The sequence below is a fragment of the Tenrec ecaudatus genome, chromosome 11, assembly GCF_050624435.1.
Source record: "Tenrec ecaudatus isolate mTenEca1 chromosome 11, mTenEca1.hap1, whole genome shotgun sequence".
Classification (NCBI taxonomy): Eukaryota; Metazoa; Chordata; class Mammalia; order Afrosoricida; family Tenrecidae; genus Tenrec; species Tenrec ecaudatus.
The window spans coordinates 75,437,980-75,454,226 of record NC_134540.1 but is presented as its reverse complement, the minus strand read 5'-3'; the positions used below and the strand labels follow the sequence as shown (position 1 = coordinate 75,454,226).

General features: G+C 44.8%; 1 protein-coding gene across 50 annotated transcripts in view; it reads right to left on the bottom strand.

Moving 5' to 3' along the window:
* The window catches only part of MAP4K4 (mitogen-activated protein kinase kinase kinase kinase 4), a 200,881-nt gene that overhangs the window by 57,371 nt on the left and 127,263 nt on the right, over positions 1-16,247 (bottom strand). For all 50 annotated transcript variants that reach the window (XM_075563270.1, XM_075563272.1, XM_075563273.1 and 47 more), the window contains exons 6-10: positions 15,765-15,855; positions 11,632-11,762; positions 8,886-8,940; positions 5,832-5,910; positions 1,638-1,813 (exon numbers count right to left, since the gene is read on the bottom strand). In XM_075563270.1, coding sequence (XP_075419385.1) covers positions 1,638-1,813; positions 5,832-5,910; positions 8,886-8,940; positions 11,632-11,762; positions 15,765-15,855 — 532 coding nt within the window. The remainder of the gene's footprint in view (positions 1-1,637; positions 1,814-5,831; positions 5,911-8,885; positions 8,941-11,631; positions 11,763-15,764; positions 15,856-16,247) is intronic.

Genomic DNA, 16,247 nt, shown 5'->3' with positions numbered 1-16,247 from the left:
GTTCATTTTCACCTCAACAAAGTAAGAGGCCATCGCCCTGGCCCTTTCAGTTAAGGTTTGCATTCACTTTAAAGTGTGAGCACTTTCGCTCCAGAGTCATCGAGGCCAGACAAGCTGAAGAGACTGAGGCACTGACAAAATAGAAACACGATTTTTTCCCTTCTCTTTCCCCATCAAGAATGTGTAAGATGAAAAGCACTTTTCTGGTTAAGGTAGATTTTCTGGTTAAGAACCTAACAAAACAGATGTGACTGTTCACAAATCATGACATATTTGTACAGGCAAGTGTCACCAATATTAGCGCAGAAAAGAAATGATGTGTCCTTTGTGAAAGTAGTAAGGTACACCGGAGCACTTAGGGGCGAGACACCATACCAAACTCCCACTTAAACATGCGTAAGAACTTAAAGGATGATTAAGGACAAATCTGCCATGTATGTTCACAGAACTGGCTCTTTTCTAGGCTAGTTACAGGCCGGATCATAGAAGAAAATCAAATACGCTTAATGGACATGAACAACTATTCAACTTTGAAGGGGAATTCCAAAATATGCAATTTTGGGGGGGAACTGTTTAAATATACTGATACATCTGGGGGGAATCTAAACTCCTCATTATGGACAAGAGGGGCTGGGGAAGGTGAGTACCATGAGAAAGCAGAGAGGCAGTGCGGCTTGGTAAGCAAAGAAAGGTGATCCAATATAAAACAAAGCTTGCCCAGAATAGAGCTGCCACGTCGGTCGCCTGTCCCTTTGTGGTTAAGACTGATCAGCTTAACCAACCATGCTTCATTACAGCTAGGACTGAATCTATGAAGGCAGAACTGTTACTCTGGAGAAAACCTCATTAGACTTCACTACAATGAACATTTCAGAAGCTCAGTCCACAGCCCAGGTAGATGACCCCACCCACTCCTAGTGACCTGAACTTACTTTCCAGATTCTCATTCTGCCTGCAAATTTAATGTGTGTCCAAAAAACAAATGTGGGGGATGGTCATTCATGGGGTGGCAGTTGCCCAAATGTTGTTGTGTGAGAGGACTGAATGGAGTTCATAACACCGGAAAGATCCATGTGAGCTAGCGCCTTCAGAGCAAGTTTATGGACGGTGGTCACGGTGCTTGGACAGCACCTTGCTGGAGGAGAGAGAGAGCACACTGCTGGCTGGGGGAGACGGCCGTGTGTGTAAAGGCACCAAACCACCCATCGGGATATGGCGGACACAGTGGGATGAGAAAGGGCTCTAAGCAATCAGCGCAAGAGCACGCTCATGTTCCACGACAGCGGTGGAGCAGGCATCCCGTCAACTACTGAAACGCGCGAGCAGCTTAAGTCTAAGCAGTCGTAAACTGGTGGGCTCTCTGCAGCCAGAGAAACACGGAGGACACTGATAACGCGGGATGTCCACTACACCTGAGCAAAGTGCCACATTCGTGATGACGCAGGAGGGAAGAAAGAGCAACGAGATGTGCTCCTCAGAAAGGACCAGAGAAAACACCCCACCACACTGACACGCCACAGCACCTGGGTGACATCCTGCACAGCTCCGTTCAGGTCGACCTGGAGCTGGGCTGGATCCCGCACCCCACCGCGGAGCTGCAGGGCGGGGCAAATGAGCCATCGAAGGAGATGCCATACCTTTCTCTCCTCTCTTCTTTCTGGTCCGGTCGATATGGTCCTTAAGCTGGATTCTAACTTGCCTTTCGTTTGGCTGGTCCCTTATAAAAGGGTGCTTCAGGAGCTGCTCTGTGGAGGGCCGTTGCGTGTAATTCTTCACCAGGCACCCTTCTATAAAACCGAAAAACTTCTTGGACCTGGAAGAGGAAGTAAAGGAGATCGTCAGATTCCTACCACACAGAGCTCTAAATTACCAGGGAAGCAGCAAGCCCGAAAATGAAGAGCTTCCGAAGTCACCACCCCCTTCCGCTCGGGAGTACGATGTTACTGCTGTTAGACACCAGGGAGACTCCGTCACATGGAACAGAGAGCAATCCCACCAGGTCCGGCCCCAGCGTCACCACCGTGGCAGGCACTGCGCCAACCCACCACGAAGGTGATGGTGTATGGAAGGTGAACAGAGAGGACAGAAAGAGGTCACTGGGCCTTGAAACGATGGGGGAGACGAACCAATATGATTGATTGTTTCCAAAAAGAGAGTTGCTACATCAATTGACAGTGAAGTAAAAAATGTCATCTTACTTTCCTTTCAACCTTTAGTTCGCTTTGCCATGCTTGCTTAGCTTATAATACAATGCTAACTTGCTTTTATAGTTGAAATAGGAACTCAAAACTGTTGGGGACTGGAAGCATTAGTTGATGGCTGTTAAAAAAAGTTATTCCCTATCACCAAAAACTTATCACAAATAAAGAAGCATGATGGAAGTCAGATTTAAATGAATCGGGCTGAAATCTAATGCTGCTTACGCAGCACTTTATCTCAGCACGGAGGAGGCAAGATGGATAAAGGCAGGGTTCTGTCGAAATGAGAGCAGGTAGAAGACAGCTGTGTGATGCCCAGGAGACCAGGACAGACACAGAGATGAAGAAAGTGAACCAAGCCAGTTATCAAATGGTAGGGCTCTTGACCCTACTAATGCCCTTCAATCCGAACTGTTTTCAGAGAAACAAGGACTGTCCCCTGCATTTACCCTCTTGTCGTCTTTGTTCTACGCTCCTCTTTGCGAATGCCTGGCTCAGGCTTCCCCTAGCTCTAGGGCCTAGATCAGGACTCGGGGATCCATCCTATCTGGTGAAAGTCAAGCTTAGGAATCATCTGTTCTGCAAAGACTTTTCTCACCACACCTAGAAGGGCCTTTCTTCTGAGGTGCCTGCACTAACAGCCTGATTTCTTTGCTTCTCCATGCTCGACTGGGGTGAAAATATGCAGGTTGGGAACTGCTTTCCATCTTTCATGTTGTTGACTTGAGCAACACTGGGCATGGCCAACACCCATAAGTTAAGTAATAAATTTTTGTTGAATGAATGAATATTTTCTTTTAAATTTTAATTTAGAAAATTGGTTCTGTTACTTCCAATTACTTCATTGTTTTTAATATTTCTATTGTCTTGCATTTTCATTCATCTTAATGTTTTCTTTTCCGATTCAACAAATATTTATATACTAATTCTTCCTGTTTGCTTGTTTTTTATGTCAGACTCTATTAGAATTAGTGGAATTTAGGGAAAGAGAATAATGAGATATAAACAAACTAACGGGTGGGGGGCAAATAACTCTTAGAGCGAGCGGGCTAAGCATTAACAAAAGTGGTTACCTGGTAGTCCAAAGATGGGACAGGGATGACAGGAATGCCATGGTCAAAAGGCAAGATGCAGAAAGGCAGGGAAGTTTTCCAGGGCCATAAAGACTCGTCTGTGACAGGTCTGAACAGTGGAGAACACTATGACTGCTCAGAGACGGTCCTCAAAGTCTCTCATTTGATTGCATGTGCAAGGAGAGCCTTCAAAGATGCCCTGTGGAGTAGGAGGACGCTCTGACCCAAATCTCTCGTGAGAATCATTTTGAGGAGTTTATTTAAAAGTACAAAGACTTGGTCACTTCCCAGGTCAAATGAACCAGAACCTTTCATTGTAAGAGCCCAAATAGATTTCCGTGCACGCTGTCTGCAGATGCAATAGGGTAGCCCTAAAAACCAACTCTCCCAAGTTCTGCCGGAAGAGAAGCCACCAGTCATCTTTAGGAAGTGTCTTCTCTACATTCCGCAGCAGAAATACTAAGCTGATAGACAGGAAGATACAAGTCATAAGCGGAAGAGAACTCTAGGTTTATCAACATCTAGTCTTTTTAAAATGCTTGGGTTGTCGATAAAATGAGAACAAGGAAGAAATGGACAAGCAACATTTAATCAAGTTTAGTTAAAAAGTCTGAGGTAAGAAATAAACGCAGGAAGCATTGCTGTCGCCTCTATAGGTCTTTCCCCATCGCTGCGTGTCGTATACACAGAGGCTAACCCAAGAGTAAAGAACAGAGGAAGCAAAGTCAACTGATGAAACTCAGAAAGTATGAGCTATTCCAGGGCTAAAGCTATTCCAGGGCTAAGTTAGCAATCCTTCTGCTATAAATTTCCTTCCATAAATTCTGACCGAGAGAAAGGACTATGCCACTACTTTCTCTGTTACATGAGCCCGGTAACAGGTGTGCTCCCAGTCCAACAGCTTGTCCTTCAGAATGTTTATACAACCATTTGGACTCCCTAGGTTTGACCATCCATGGATGTCCACAGACACATGTCGTAACCGTGTAGGGCTAAAATCTTTCCAACTGTGTGTGACCTTGAAGAAACTCTCAAAGTAAGGAAATGGAATTAACCTACAAAATGCACTGCCATCAAGTCGATTCCAACTAACAGTAAACCTACAAAGGGCTTTCTAGGCTTTGCACAACCACAGCCTCATGTTTCTCCCTGGGAGCAGCTAATGGGCTGAACTGCTGACTCTGCGTGTGGCTAGTGGCCTGACACCTACCACACAGGGCCTCGGGGCTCCTCTGACTGGAATTAGGACGGTTTCCATTTTCTAGAGCAGTGGTTCTCGCCTTCCTAACGCCGCGTTCCTCACGTTGTGGTGACCCCCAACCACAAAATTATTTCCGTTGCTACTTCATAACACTAATCTTGCTACTGTTAGGAATCGGGCGACCCCTGTGAAAGGGTCATTCAACCCCCCCACCCCAAAGGGGTCGCGACTCACAGGTTGCGAGCCGCTGGTCTGGAGTTAAATGAGGTTACATACAGAGACAATGAGAAGGCTGCAAATGGAAGAAAAGTTATTGGGAGGATGATGAAATGTGTTGGGGCAAAGACAGTGGGGATGAGGGAAAAGTACGAAAGACACTAAAGTACGATGAAAACGTGTGTGCATGGCACAGCCAGAGACGGGTAAAGAAAACAGAAGGGCACCAGACGGTGGGGAACCAAGACGACAGCGCCCGCAGCTGACGGACGAAGTGCAGACTAGATGGCCCTTAAAACGGGGTCTTCTGCATCAGGTACATAAAATAAAACCACAGTAATTGAAAAAGCATCAAGAGGAGTTTCGGAAAGGGGCTGGGGCGCGGGTTGGCGGGGACTGGGGTTCACACACAAGTAGGCGAGGCAAGAAGATGAGCCCAGAGAGACAGCGACATAGTCAAAAGAGGAAGACAGGGCCCACATGCACAAGAACCTGAATGGAGACAAAAGCTGAGGGCAAAGAATTTAGAGGAAAGAACAAGAGGGACGAAGTGGGCAAAATTCCCAGGTAAACAAAGTAAGGTTCACTTCCTTTCCCTCAAGATTTCTTAATGTGGAACCCACACCAGCATTTCCCACAATATTGCAGTTCTAAAGGTTTTCATCTCCCTCCACAGGCATCAACAGTTAGACACATGCATGGGAGCTGCAGTCGTTGGAAAAGAGGGCTATTCTTCTACTCTGTGCCGCTGAAAAGAAAACACGTGTACCTAACTTCAGTTGTGGAAAAGTTACAGGAAACACCTCCAATAATCTTAAAATCCTATTTCACTTGAGAAACTGTGCCTTCGGTTTAGCTACGTCTACAAACATATCACACTTAAAAGTGTGTTTATATATCAGAGTGAAATTTGGGGTTTCATAGGGTCATCTTGTCACTGTTCTGTAATCCAAAGAGAATTTATCAAGAAAAAAAAAAAGGTAAATGCATGCTTGATTTGGTTGGTGTTTGGGGGCACTGGCTCATATGCAGTTGGAAATCAGAATGGCCAGCGTTTTGTCTCAGAGAGAAGTAAACCTAAAACCGGAACATTAAACAACAGGAGTGGGGAAAAAACAACAACGAACACCACACAGAGCTTACCATTTTTTGGACTTCAGCCGGGGAGGAGGGTTTCTGGGAATGAGAAACAGTGCTCTCATTGGATGCATGTCACAGAGAGCTGGGGAGAGGAGACGGGCGTGTAAGTATGTCACTCATTTTACTCATTCTTGATTTCCAGGGCTCATTTTGAACATCAAGTGCTTTACCCAATCAATATGCTTCCTGTCAGCAAGCCTAGATATCTAGGTATGAACCCTAGGATATGTCCTGATGAATTCCCCATTAAAAAGCAGCAAAACATAAGTAGAACAAGAGCAATACGAATATGCAATTTCAAATAGACATTGAAGAATTTTCATAAGTTGAAGATAAATAGGGCAAACCAACGAAGGGCAGTCTGCCCTTGGGAAAAACAGGTAACATTACTTACACATAGACACCCAATTGGAGAGGCCACCTAGCATTATCTTGCTAATCACGCATTTTTAGCCCCGATTCTTTTCAGCTCTCAGCATGCTCTAGGCTACCTGGATGTTTGCACCTGTCTTTTGAGGTGCACAGCATTCTTCACAGACCATGTCAGAAATGTGTGGTTGGGAAACTCCGCTGAAGGAATCAGAACTTACTTTCAACACACTTATTGCAGATTAGTTACAGAAACGGAACTAGTCCTTCAGACTTACAGCTGAAGCACTGTACAGTGGGAAGTAGCAGCAGACAGATTGCTACCCCAAGGTCAAAGAGTTGTGGAAGCCAGTGAACTTTCCTTCAAATGACTTGCTCTTGAGTTTGCCCAATAACGTGCAACCATGTATTTTCATACTTTTTTTTGCTTTTTGTGCCATGTCTAGTTTTATATGAAGTTGCAATTTCAGCCTTGTGTCTAACCCTCATTGCTTTCTAAATGTGATAAATTAATTAGGTTTTTAATTTAACCTGTACAAAAGTTAACATTCCAGGGAATTTAGTCTAAAAAGCTTCTGTGGATTTCCTTTTCTCAATGACAACTTCAAAATCTGTACTACTAGCTAGATTATTGTTATTAGAATTGCCAAACATCTCATGGAGGTTACTTAAATTATTTCTCAACAAGTTAATATGTTGCCTCTAAAATGTAAAGGAGAAATAAAAACTTTAGAAATATGAATGGACTCTGAGCTTGCACTTAATCACAGCCCTGATCTAAGAACAATCAGTTCTTACAATATGGCCCTCCTCATCAATGCTTACCCCCTCCTGAAGGGGTCACTGAAGATATAGGTGCAACAGTGAAGTTCTGAAGAAATCTGATAGTGCCCAGCTACAGAACAGCATCTGCCGTGTACTTGTCTCAGAACAAGCAACCATGTAAGTGAGGTGTCAGCTACGTCTGCATGGAAGGAGCACACCAGCCCATGTGATCCAAGGATTATCAATAATAAAATCCAAGATCAGAGGTGAGAATTGTATTGGAGCTTAAATTCTGAGTACCCAGTTTGCAGAAGGCCATGGATGACAATGTGCAGAGCCCTCACGTGGACTCAGCCTCCACTGAACTCCCTCAGACCACTGACTAGGGGTGTAAATAGTCTTGTCCGCACGCAACGTGAGAGTGGATTGTTGCTGATATACTTAGAGTAAATTTTAATTTATTATCATTTGTTTTCCCTTGGACCCATTTTTAAATTTGTTCTAGTTTCTATTATCTTTGACTTTCTTTTGGGTTGAGATTTTTCTGTTATAGTTTGTTGTCATTGTCGAGGTTTTTTGGTATGGTTTTAAAACTATGAAATATGGCATAAGTAGATCCAGCGAGTTAGGAACTAGATTAATTCCTCCGTCGGGTTAAGGCAGGGAGACTGGGAAACTACTAATAATGGGGAAAACAGTAGAAGAAAATGTTCTAAAATTGACAGTGATGATAACTGCAAAACTCTTTGAAATATATATAAACCACTGAATTGTATGGTACGCATGAATTGTATGCCAATAAGACATTCTTAAAATTTTTAATATTCAAAAGGTCAACAAGTAGTTATTAACACCAGAAGTATTTAAACTATAACATGAAAATAAAAATATTTTCATAGGATTGTGAGGCTTCATGAGGCGTGAAAAGACCTTGACATGATGCCTTGTAGAGAATATCACAGATTCAAGCCTTTCAGAAGGGGTGTGTGTTCACTGTTACATCTACTGCGATGAAAGGGGGGAGGGGGGAAAAACAGGGAGTCTAGAGCTAAGTTGCTTAATTCTATCAAGGACTGACTGTACTTCTATCATGTGCCCCCAAAAAGGCCCTACAGGCGCACGCGATGCAGCGATGCATTAGTACGTCGTAACAGGCAATGTGCACTTCCATCGGTGTATTTGCCTTTTGAGGACTCTTACAATGCATCTGGGGCAGGGCACACAGAAGACAACAGTAGTCCCACCATAAAGAACACGGAGACAGAGGTCAGGCAATGCATCCTCAGCTCAGATGCTTAGAGGGAAACATGGTGGGGACGTGTAATCCTCAGGTATCCATTTCTGTATTATAAACTATACTTTTACGATTCGTAAGATATTTTCATTCATTCAACAAATATTTATGTAGCACCAAATATGTAGTTACAATTATGCATTCTTTCTGTCTGCTTTTATTAGAGGAAACTAGCAGGTAACATTACTTTGTTGTTCTCTGCAAGTATACCTTCATTGTCTCTGATCAAAATTCAATTTTACAAAGTTTGATTTAATGTAAGGGAAAACCACTCATGGAAGGCAGAAAATATCTGTGAAAGAAAAACATAGCTCTATGGAAAAAAAGCTGTCTCTATTCGTCAAATCTAAACATGAGCAACACTGAATTACTACGTATTAGGATCCGTTTCACCACACACTGAGTTTTAAAAACTAAAAAGAAAACTCAAGGGAGCTTTACCAAAAGAAAAATAGTCCTCTCGACCTCGGAGAGACTGCCGCAAAGAATGGTAGGTTTGAAGAACCCATTTAACACCTAAACCTTGACGCGTTACAATGTGCCACCAGGAGTGGCTTGCTCCACGGAGCTCAAGTCGTGAACCGAGGGTACAGGAAGAGGGGGGCCTCCCAGGAGGGAAAGTTACTTACGAGGAGCACCTTCCGCCATCTCAATGGCCGTGATGCCACAGGACCAGAGGTCACTCTGCAGAAACAAAACCGTCAGTCACGGACTGGTATTGACGCAAGAGAAGTAAAGATACTTTCTGAGTGTGTGTAAATGTACGCGAAATTTGGCAGAGAAGGAAACAGAAAACACACACACACATTTGTAGGAAAGCCTTACAAAAAAACAATAAAGGGAAAACGGATGGTCCACAGAAAAGCCTTCTCCACTGCCCCTACACGGGCTCCCGCTCAGCAGGCGGACGTCCTACCATGTGTCCTTCCTCCTCACACGCACTCGGGAGTCTGTACCCCTGTACCCCAGCCGAGAACCACGTTTGCGCCTGGATTTAATATCTCACAATGGATTCAAAGTTTAAAAGCTGAAAGGCCAGAAGTCACCCTTTATTTTTAAAATCCCCTAAGTGGATTCCTAAACGCACTAATTCCTATCATTTGCCTAAACATTTCTACTTTCCCTTGAAATGAAAATTATGAAACAGCCTGCTACCATCGAGTTGATGCTGACGCTCAGTACCGTGACAGTACAGAACGGAACTCTCCTGTGCTACCTGAGACCGCACGGCCTTGACGGAGCAGCGGGCGGCTTGGAAATGCCGGCACTGGAGGGAGGAGGAACTCCGCCTTCAACCTGCTGCGCCCCAGCATGTCTCCAAAGAGCTCCTTCCCTCCCAATTCAATAAAGCGGTATGCTACAAGGAGCTTTTCTGGGCACGAACTCTTTCCCTTCTGATTTCCTTGAAATCCTAATCTGAAAACGTGAACTTTAGCTTTATTTTCCGCTCAGATGTAAGTCCCAGGAAGGCAGGCATCTGCTCTGTTCATGTCTGTGTCCCAGAATCACAACACCCAGGGCAGACAGCGAATAAAGTCTCAATGGCATAAAATTTGGACAAGATTTTAAAGATGCGATTAACTGATTTCTTTTCATTAGTACCCTTTGGTTTATATTCCACTGAAGCCAAGAAATTAGTTAACCCGACAAGGCTTAAGGGATTTTAAAACAACCTGTAATTTATGTCACGGAGCGCTGGTGACAGAGGGTTACGTGCTGGGCTGCCAACCACAGGTGCGCAGTGTAAACCCACCAGCCTCCCCCAGGAGAAGGAGGTTTTCTGCTCCCTTAAGAATTGATAGCCTTGAAAACTCAAATGGGCAGTTTATTTGGTCCAATAGGATTACTGCGCCCCATAACTGAATGGGTGGCAATGAGTTCCAATTTAGCTTACAAAGTCTGGACACACTGGTGGTTTGAATACAAGAGTAGAATACCTTATCCCCACTGCCTCAGCTCAATTCCAACTCAGCAACCCTGTTCGGACAGAGCAGAACTGCTCACGGGGTTTCAGAGACTGCTCGTCTTTACAGAAGCGCACAGACTCAGCTTTCTGCCACAGAGTTCGTGGTGGGTTTGAAACAGCGAACTTACAGCGAACAGCCTGATGGTCAACCCTCTGCACCACCAGAGCTCTTAGGGTAGGACTGTGAATTTCTCCCTTGTCTGGAATGGAGGTTTCTAGTCGATTATACAGTAAAGAAAGTTACCTCTTTACCCCAGCGACCAATCTCAATGGTGGGACAAGAGATGTTGCCCAATTCTGAATGTGATACAACCCAGAGGATGCGAGCGTCCCCATTATCTGTGAGGTGAGCCTGCTAAGAAGGCTCTCCTTGATACCAAGTGAGTGTTTCCAGTGTACAGCAGACACGTTAAAGGGCATTGCCGAGACAGATCTGGTGTGTGGGAAATTTGTGTGAGGACAGTAGCTTCAACTAGTCAGTGTCATGGGGGGGGGTGGGTTGTACACTAAGACCTAGTAGGCAAACAACCCTACACAACTGAAAAAAGAAATTGTTTTTTCTATTTAGACGTGATAATAATGTGGAAAGGTTGAGTATTCTTGTTAAACAACTTCACGGATTTAACGGTACAAATGTTTAAATGATTAAGGTAATCTCTAGGAGCCCTTGTCAGTAATGCCACTGTAATACAAAGAGAGTCACAAAATCTGCAACACAGTTTTAAGTATTTTACATATAGGTAAAATTGAAATTCCTCTGTATTACAGGCCTAATTAAGGTTGCATTCGTTATTGAAATAATTGGCATGCAAGGAACTAAGATAAGCACAGTTCTGTATGAGGCTCTCGGGTACAACAACTGCTCTAACTCAAAACAATGGGATGGTTTAAGAAAAATAATAAATTCATTAAATAAATTCAACTCAAATCTGATTCTCAAGTGTGGGCTTTACACCTGGATCCAAGAAATGGAATTGCTGAAATCAGTTAGTAGGGATCTTGCTAATAATTTAAACACATGTACCACTTTAAATCTGTAAAGCTCTTTTAACAAGAGCATTCTAAAATTTTGCAGACATAAAACTGTTGCTATGAATTCTGATATTTTTAAAAGAACAAATATCTGACTCCAGTACAGTCTTCAAATTTAAAAGGAGGCAGAAGCCTTTAAACTACCTAGGACCAAAAAGGCTCTCCAGAAAGTGGCCTGGTATATATATGGCATCCAGATTATTTCTTAAGGGCAGCGAAGGGGATGCGCAATAGACGAATATAACAAACAAATACACACAAAACAAAAGGGAAAACACACTCAAGGTACTGCTGGAAAAGCAAAAATGTCACGTGGACAAAGCAGCTATGAAGAATGCGCTACTAGTGCTCGGGGAGGCCAACAAGCGGGTGCTCACTCTGTAATCGTAGGTGGCATCTGGATTCTCATCACAGGCAATGACCTCGGGAGCCATCCAGTAGGGGGTGCCGATGAACGTGTTTCTCCTGCCGACCGTGCGGTCCAGCTGAGCACTCACACCGAAATCCACTGTGGGAGCAAGAGAAGGACAAGGGGAAGACAAGTTTAAAGGCGGAAGGTGGGGGGGTGAGAAGGCGTCTACAGAACGAACTTAAACACTAACACTTCAGACACAGGCAGTTCTCAAGGCAATGAGCCCCTTCCCAGAGCAGAGCCACCCTCCTCCGTCCCGCTGTGGGCAGGCCTGGACCTGCTGCCTGCCTGATGGTGGCCAGCAGAGGGCCTCGGAGTGAATCACGACTTTCTGCCCTTTCAGCGGACATGCTTGCCACAATCAAGTGACAGAAAACCTCCGTTCAGGAGAACTGACTCAGACCTCCTTGATTTAGCATCTGAAGCCACAGTAAGGCCTATACAAAGAAGAGCTACAAATTTTTTCTTGGAAAGGAATCAAGCTAAATCACAAATAGGCTAAGCGACAAAACATCCCTGTAAGCACTGGGGAGTTCTGCTGGTTTTCCAGACCAACTGCTATACCCACCCAACTTAATGATGGTGGTTACCTAGGGGGGGAAAGCCCACGGCTGAGGGCAGAGCTGGATGCCAAGACCATTACGACACACAGCCACTTCACCCAGCATGGGGCAGGGAGGTGCGAGAGGGCCTAGAAGTGCTGACCCTTCACAGGGGTCAGAGTCTTGACTTGTGTGCACAGAACACGTTCAGAAAAACTACCGAGTCAGAAGGTGTACCCACTCTCGGGATGCTCCTCGTGAGAGAGACTCATGGGCACTCACGGGCAGAGGGCTAAGCAAACCTCACTGCAGCTTGTACCTCAATAGCATCAATGCTGAGCCATTTAAGGAGTATCACTGGCTGCGTGGAGAAGGACTACACGAGGGCAGCGCAGGGAACACAGTCGTTTCCCTAAATGAACAATTAATTAGAAATGCCTGCCACCTTAGCTTTTAGGGGACTTCCCAATTGGGCAGATTATCCTTCCAAGGATGAGCGATAAATGTGGGAACTACTGCAAAAAGGGGAATAAGAAGGTTCTAATTTTAATAGTGCAACAACTGTGTCTATGCATTCTGAAGGAGATGAACTTATGGATATAAAGTTACTGGTTGCTTTCCTGGTGATGCTTTGAGGAACCCTGACGGAGCTGTGGGCTTGACACTGGACGGCTAACTAAAAGGTGTGCAGTTCCAACTCACCAGCCACATTTAGACTGGGAAATCCTAGACAGAGGTTGCTATGACAGTGAACTTGGTAGATCTTTTAGTGACCCTATTTACAATGGGGTAGAACTGCCCTGTGAGTTTCTGAGAATGTAATTCTTTACAAGAATCTGAAGCCCTGTCTTTCTTCCCTGGGGCAGCTGAGGGTTTCAAACTGCTGACCTTGTGATTAGCAGTCTGACTCTTAACCATTAATCTACCAGGGATCCTTAGGGGAAAACAAGAACTATTAAAAACAAAGACAACCAATGAGTAAAGTCATCTCTAGGAAAACACATGGGTTCCATCCATCATCCATCCATCATCCATTTATTGAGCACCCTACTGTAATTGAAGGCACTGTGTGTGTGGCAAGGGCTAGATCAAAGTACTCTGACAAGCAAAACAATCTTAGTCGTCACGATGTACTCACTTCTCTTCTGGCACAGAGAGAACTGTAAGTAGATCATCGAATCCCAAGTTATCACCTGTACTACGAAGGCAACAAGGAGGGGGCACCCAATATGAATCAGAAGGTCAGAGAAGGTCTGTCAGGGTGAGGGGAAAGGTAACACACCCAACCCTCCACCCCCAATTTTGGGTCATCTCTTACTTTGCATAGGTTCTGTGTAACTATTAAGTCCAAAACACGTGACTCCAGGTGAAAGAATAGAACACAATTTTTAAGTGATAATTGTATTTAGTTTTATCATTTTACTGGGACTCTGACAGCTCTTATCACATTCCATACATCCATTGTGTCAAGCACGTTATCATTTTCAAAATGTTTTTTTCTTCTTGAGCCCTTGGTATCAGCTCATTTTTCCTCTCCTTCTCCCACCATCCCGTCCTCATGAACCCTTGGTAATTTATAATAATTTTTTTCATGTCTTACATTGACCGCTGTCTTCTTCACCCACGTTTCTGTTGTCCATCCCTCTAGGAGGGGGTTATATATCATTGTGATCAGTTTACCCATACTATCCCCATCTACTCTTCCCCTCCTAGTATTGCTACTCTCCTTATTGGTCCTGAGGGGTTTATCTGTCCAGGAATCCCTGTGTTGCAGGCTCTTATCTGCACCAGTGTGCGTTATTCTGGTCTAGCAAGATTTATAAGGTGGAATTGGGGTCACGGTGTGTGTGTGTGTGTGTGTGTGTGTGTGTGTGTGTGTGTGTAATTAAAGAACTAGAGCGGGGTTCTCAGTCTTCCTAATGCCTTGACTCTTTAATGTAGTTCCTCGTGCTGTGATACCCCCCCAACCATAAAATTACATTCACTGCTACTTCCTAACTGTAATTTTGCTACTGTTATAAATCAAGCGACCCCTGTGACAGGGTCGTTGGACCCCCTCCAAACGGGTCATGATCCACCAGTTGAGAACCGCTGAACTAGAGGAAAATTGTGTGTTTCCTCGGTTCTATACTGCATCCTGACTGGCTGGTTTCTTCCGTGTGACTCTTCTGAAAGGGGATGTCCAATAGACTTGTAACAGATGGGCTTTGGGTCTCCCATCTGCTCTCCCCCTCATTCACATTGATATGATTCTTTTGTGTCTTTGATGCCTGATACCTAATCCCATCGACACCTCATGATCACACAGGCTGGTGTGTTTCTTCCATGTGGGCTTTGCTACTTGTCATCCAGATGGCCACTTGTTTATGGTCAAGCTTTTAAGACTCCTGATGCTACATCTTTAGCTAGCCAGCTAAGGTGAACATCATGGAATGCCAGGTTAGTAAAACAAAGTGTTCTTGCATTGAGGGGGTACTTGAGTGGAGGCCCAATGCCCTTGTGCTCCCTTAATACTAAGCCTATAAATATATGCACATTGACCTATTTCCCCATCATCTAATATAAATATATTTACATATGCACATGCCTATATTTAGACCTCTATAAATGCCCTTTGCCTCCTAGTTCTTTCCGCCATTTCCTTTTACTTTCCTCTTGTCCCACTATCATGTTCAGCCTTCATTCATGTTTCAGTAATTCCTCTCAGCAACACTGCCCTTGATCAAGTCCCACCAGACATTCTATGCCCTCCTCCCCATTGATTTTATATTGCTTGTTATTCCTTTCTTGGCAACCCCTCCCTTCCCCCTCTCCCCCCACCTTCCCCCGAAATCATCGGTCCCGTTTTCTCCTCCGGATTGTTTATCCCACTTATCTTATCTATATAGACATGCAGAGACATCAGTAAACACAAAAACATGGCAAAGCAAAACAACAAAAGAAAACAAAAAACAGCAAAAAAGGAAAAACCTACAAATAGAGAAAGAGTAAAACTTAAAGGCTGCACACAAGTGCTCCCACCATGGAAAACACGGGGAGCTTCAAAAATTCATTTGAATTTAAAGATATGCGAGCTTCCCCCCCGCCGCCCCAACTGAACTTTCTGAATCCCGTCATCTGTGCAGACGTCCTGAGGCAAACGTTCTAAGACGTTCTAGAGGTGAAAAGAGCTTCTTATGACTGGAGTAAGAGATCTGGGCTTTATTCAAAGTGTAACAGGAAACCATGAGGGGGTCTTTAGGCAGGAAGGTTCGTCTGGTTGCCATATAGAGAACAGGCCAAACTGGGGGTGGGGGGTGGGGACTGATATGAGGTGAAGCTAATCAAAAAGCCCAGTTCCCACATTCCTAAACAGAACAGAGACAGAAAAGGTGGACAAGAGTCTAAGCTTTCAGCTAAATGACAAATGGGGCAGGAAGTACTGGTCATTTGTTCTAGGGGAGAATATAAGGTCTTCCCAAAAGTTCACGGACAGTCTCCATGACCGTTTCATTCCATTTTCCACACACCGAGGTGTCCTGTCGCCACATGAGACGCTGCCCCCACCGTCACGTACCTAGCTTCACCTCCGCGTTCTCGGTCAGCAGCACGTTCTGGCCCTTGATGTCCCGGTGAATCACGTGATGGATGTGAAGGTGTGCCAGCCCCTGCGCAGAGGAGACAGAGCTGATTTCGTGGCTGCCGACATCAAGCAGCAGGAAACAAGAGTAAGGACATGGCATCACCTGTTGTGCCCTGTTTCGTACATTTCCAGGAAAGATGGCACAAGACAGACAGACAGCCAGACAGGAGGGAAGTTCCCCTGCCCGCGGCATTACCATGCTTAGGTTCCCCCCAGGAGCGGCCTCGCTGTCTTGAGCTGTGGCTCTACGGCGCCCTTTAGATTCCCAACGACAGAGTCTCTGCTATAATTTGTGCTATTTCTGTGCAGGGTGGTTTTGTTCCCACGCTAAATGCCTGTGCTTCCGTGGGGGGCCCCATGGGTATACTTGAACGAGACGCAACCCGGCGGGGAAATGAAGGGCAAGAGCAGGTTCAA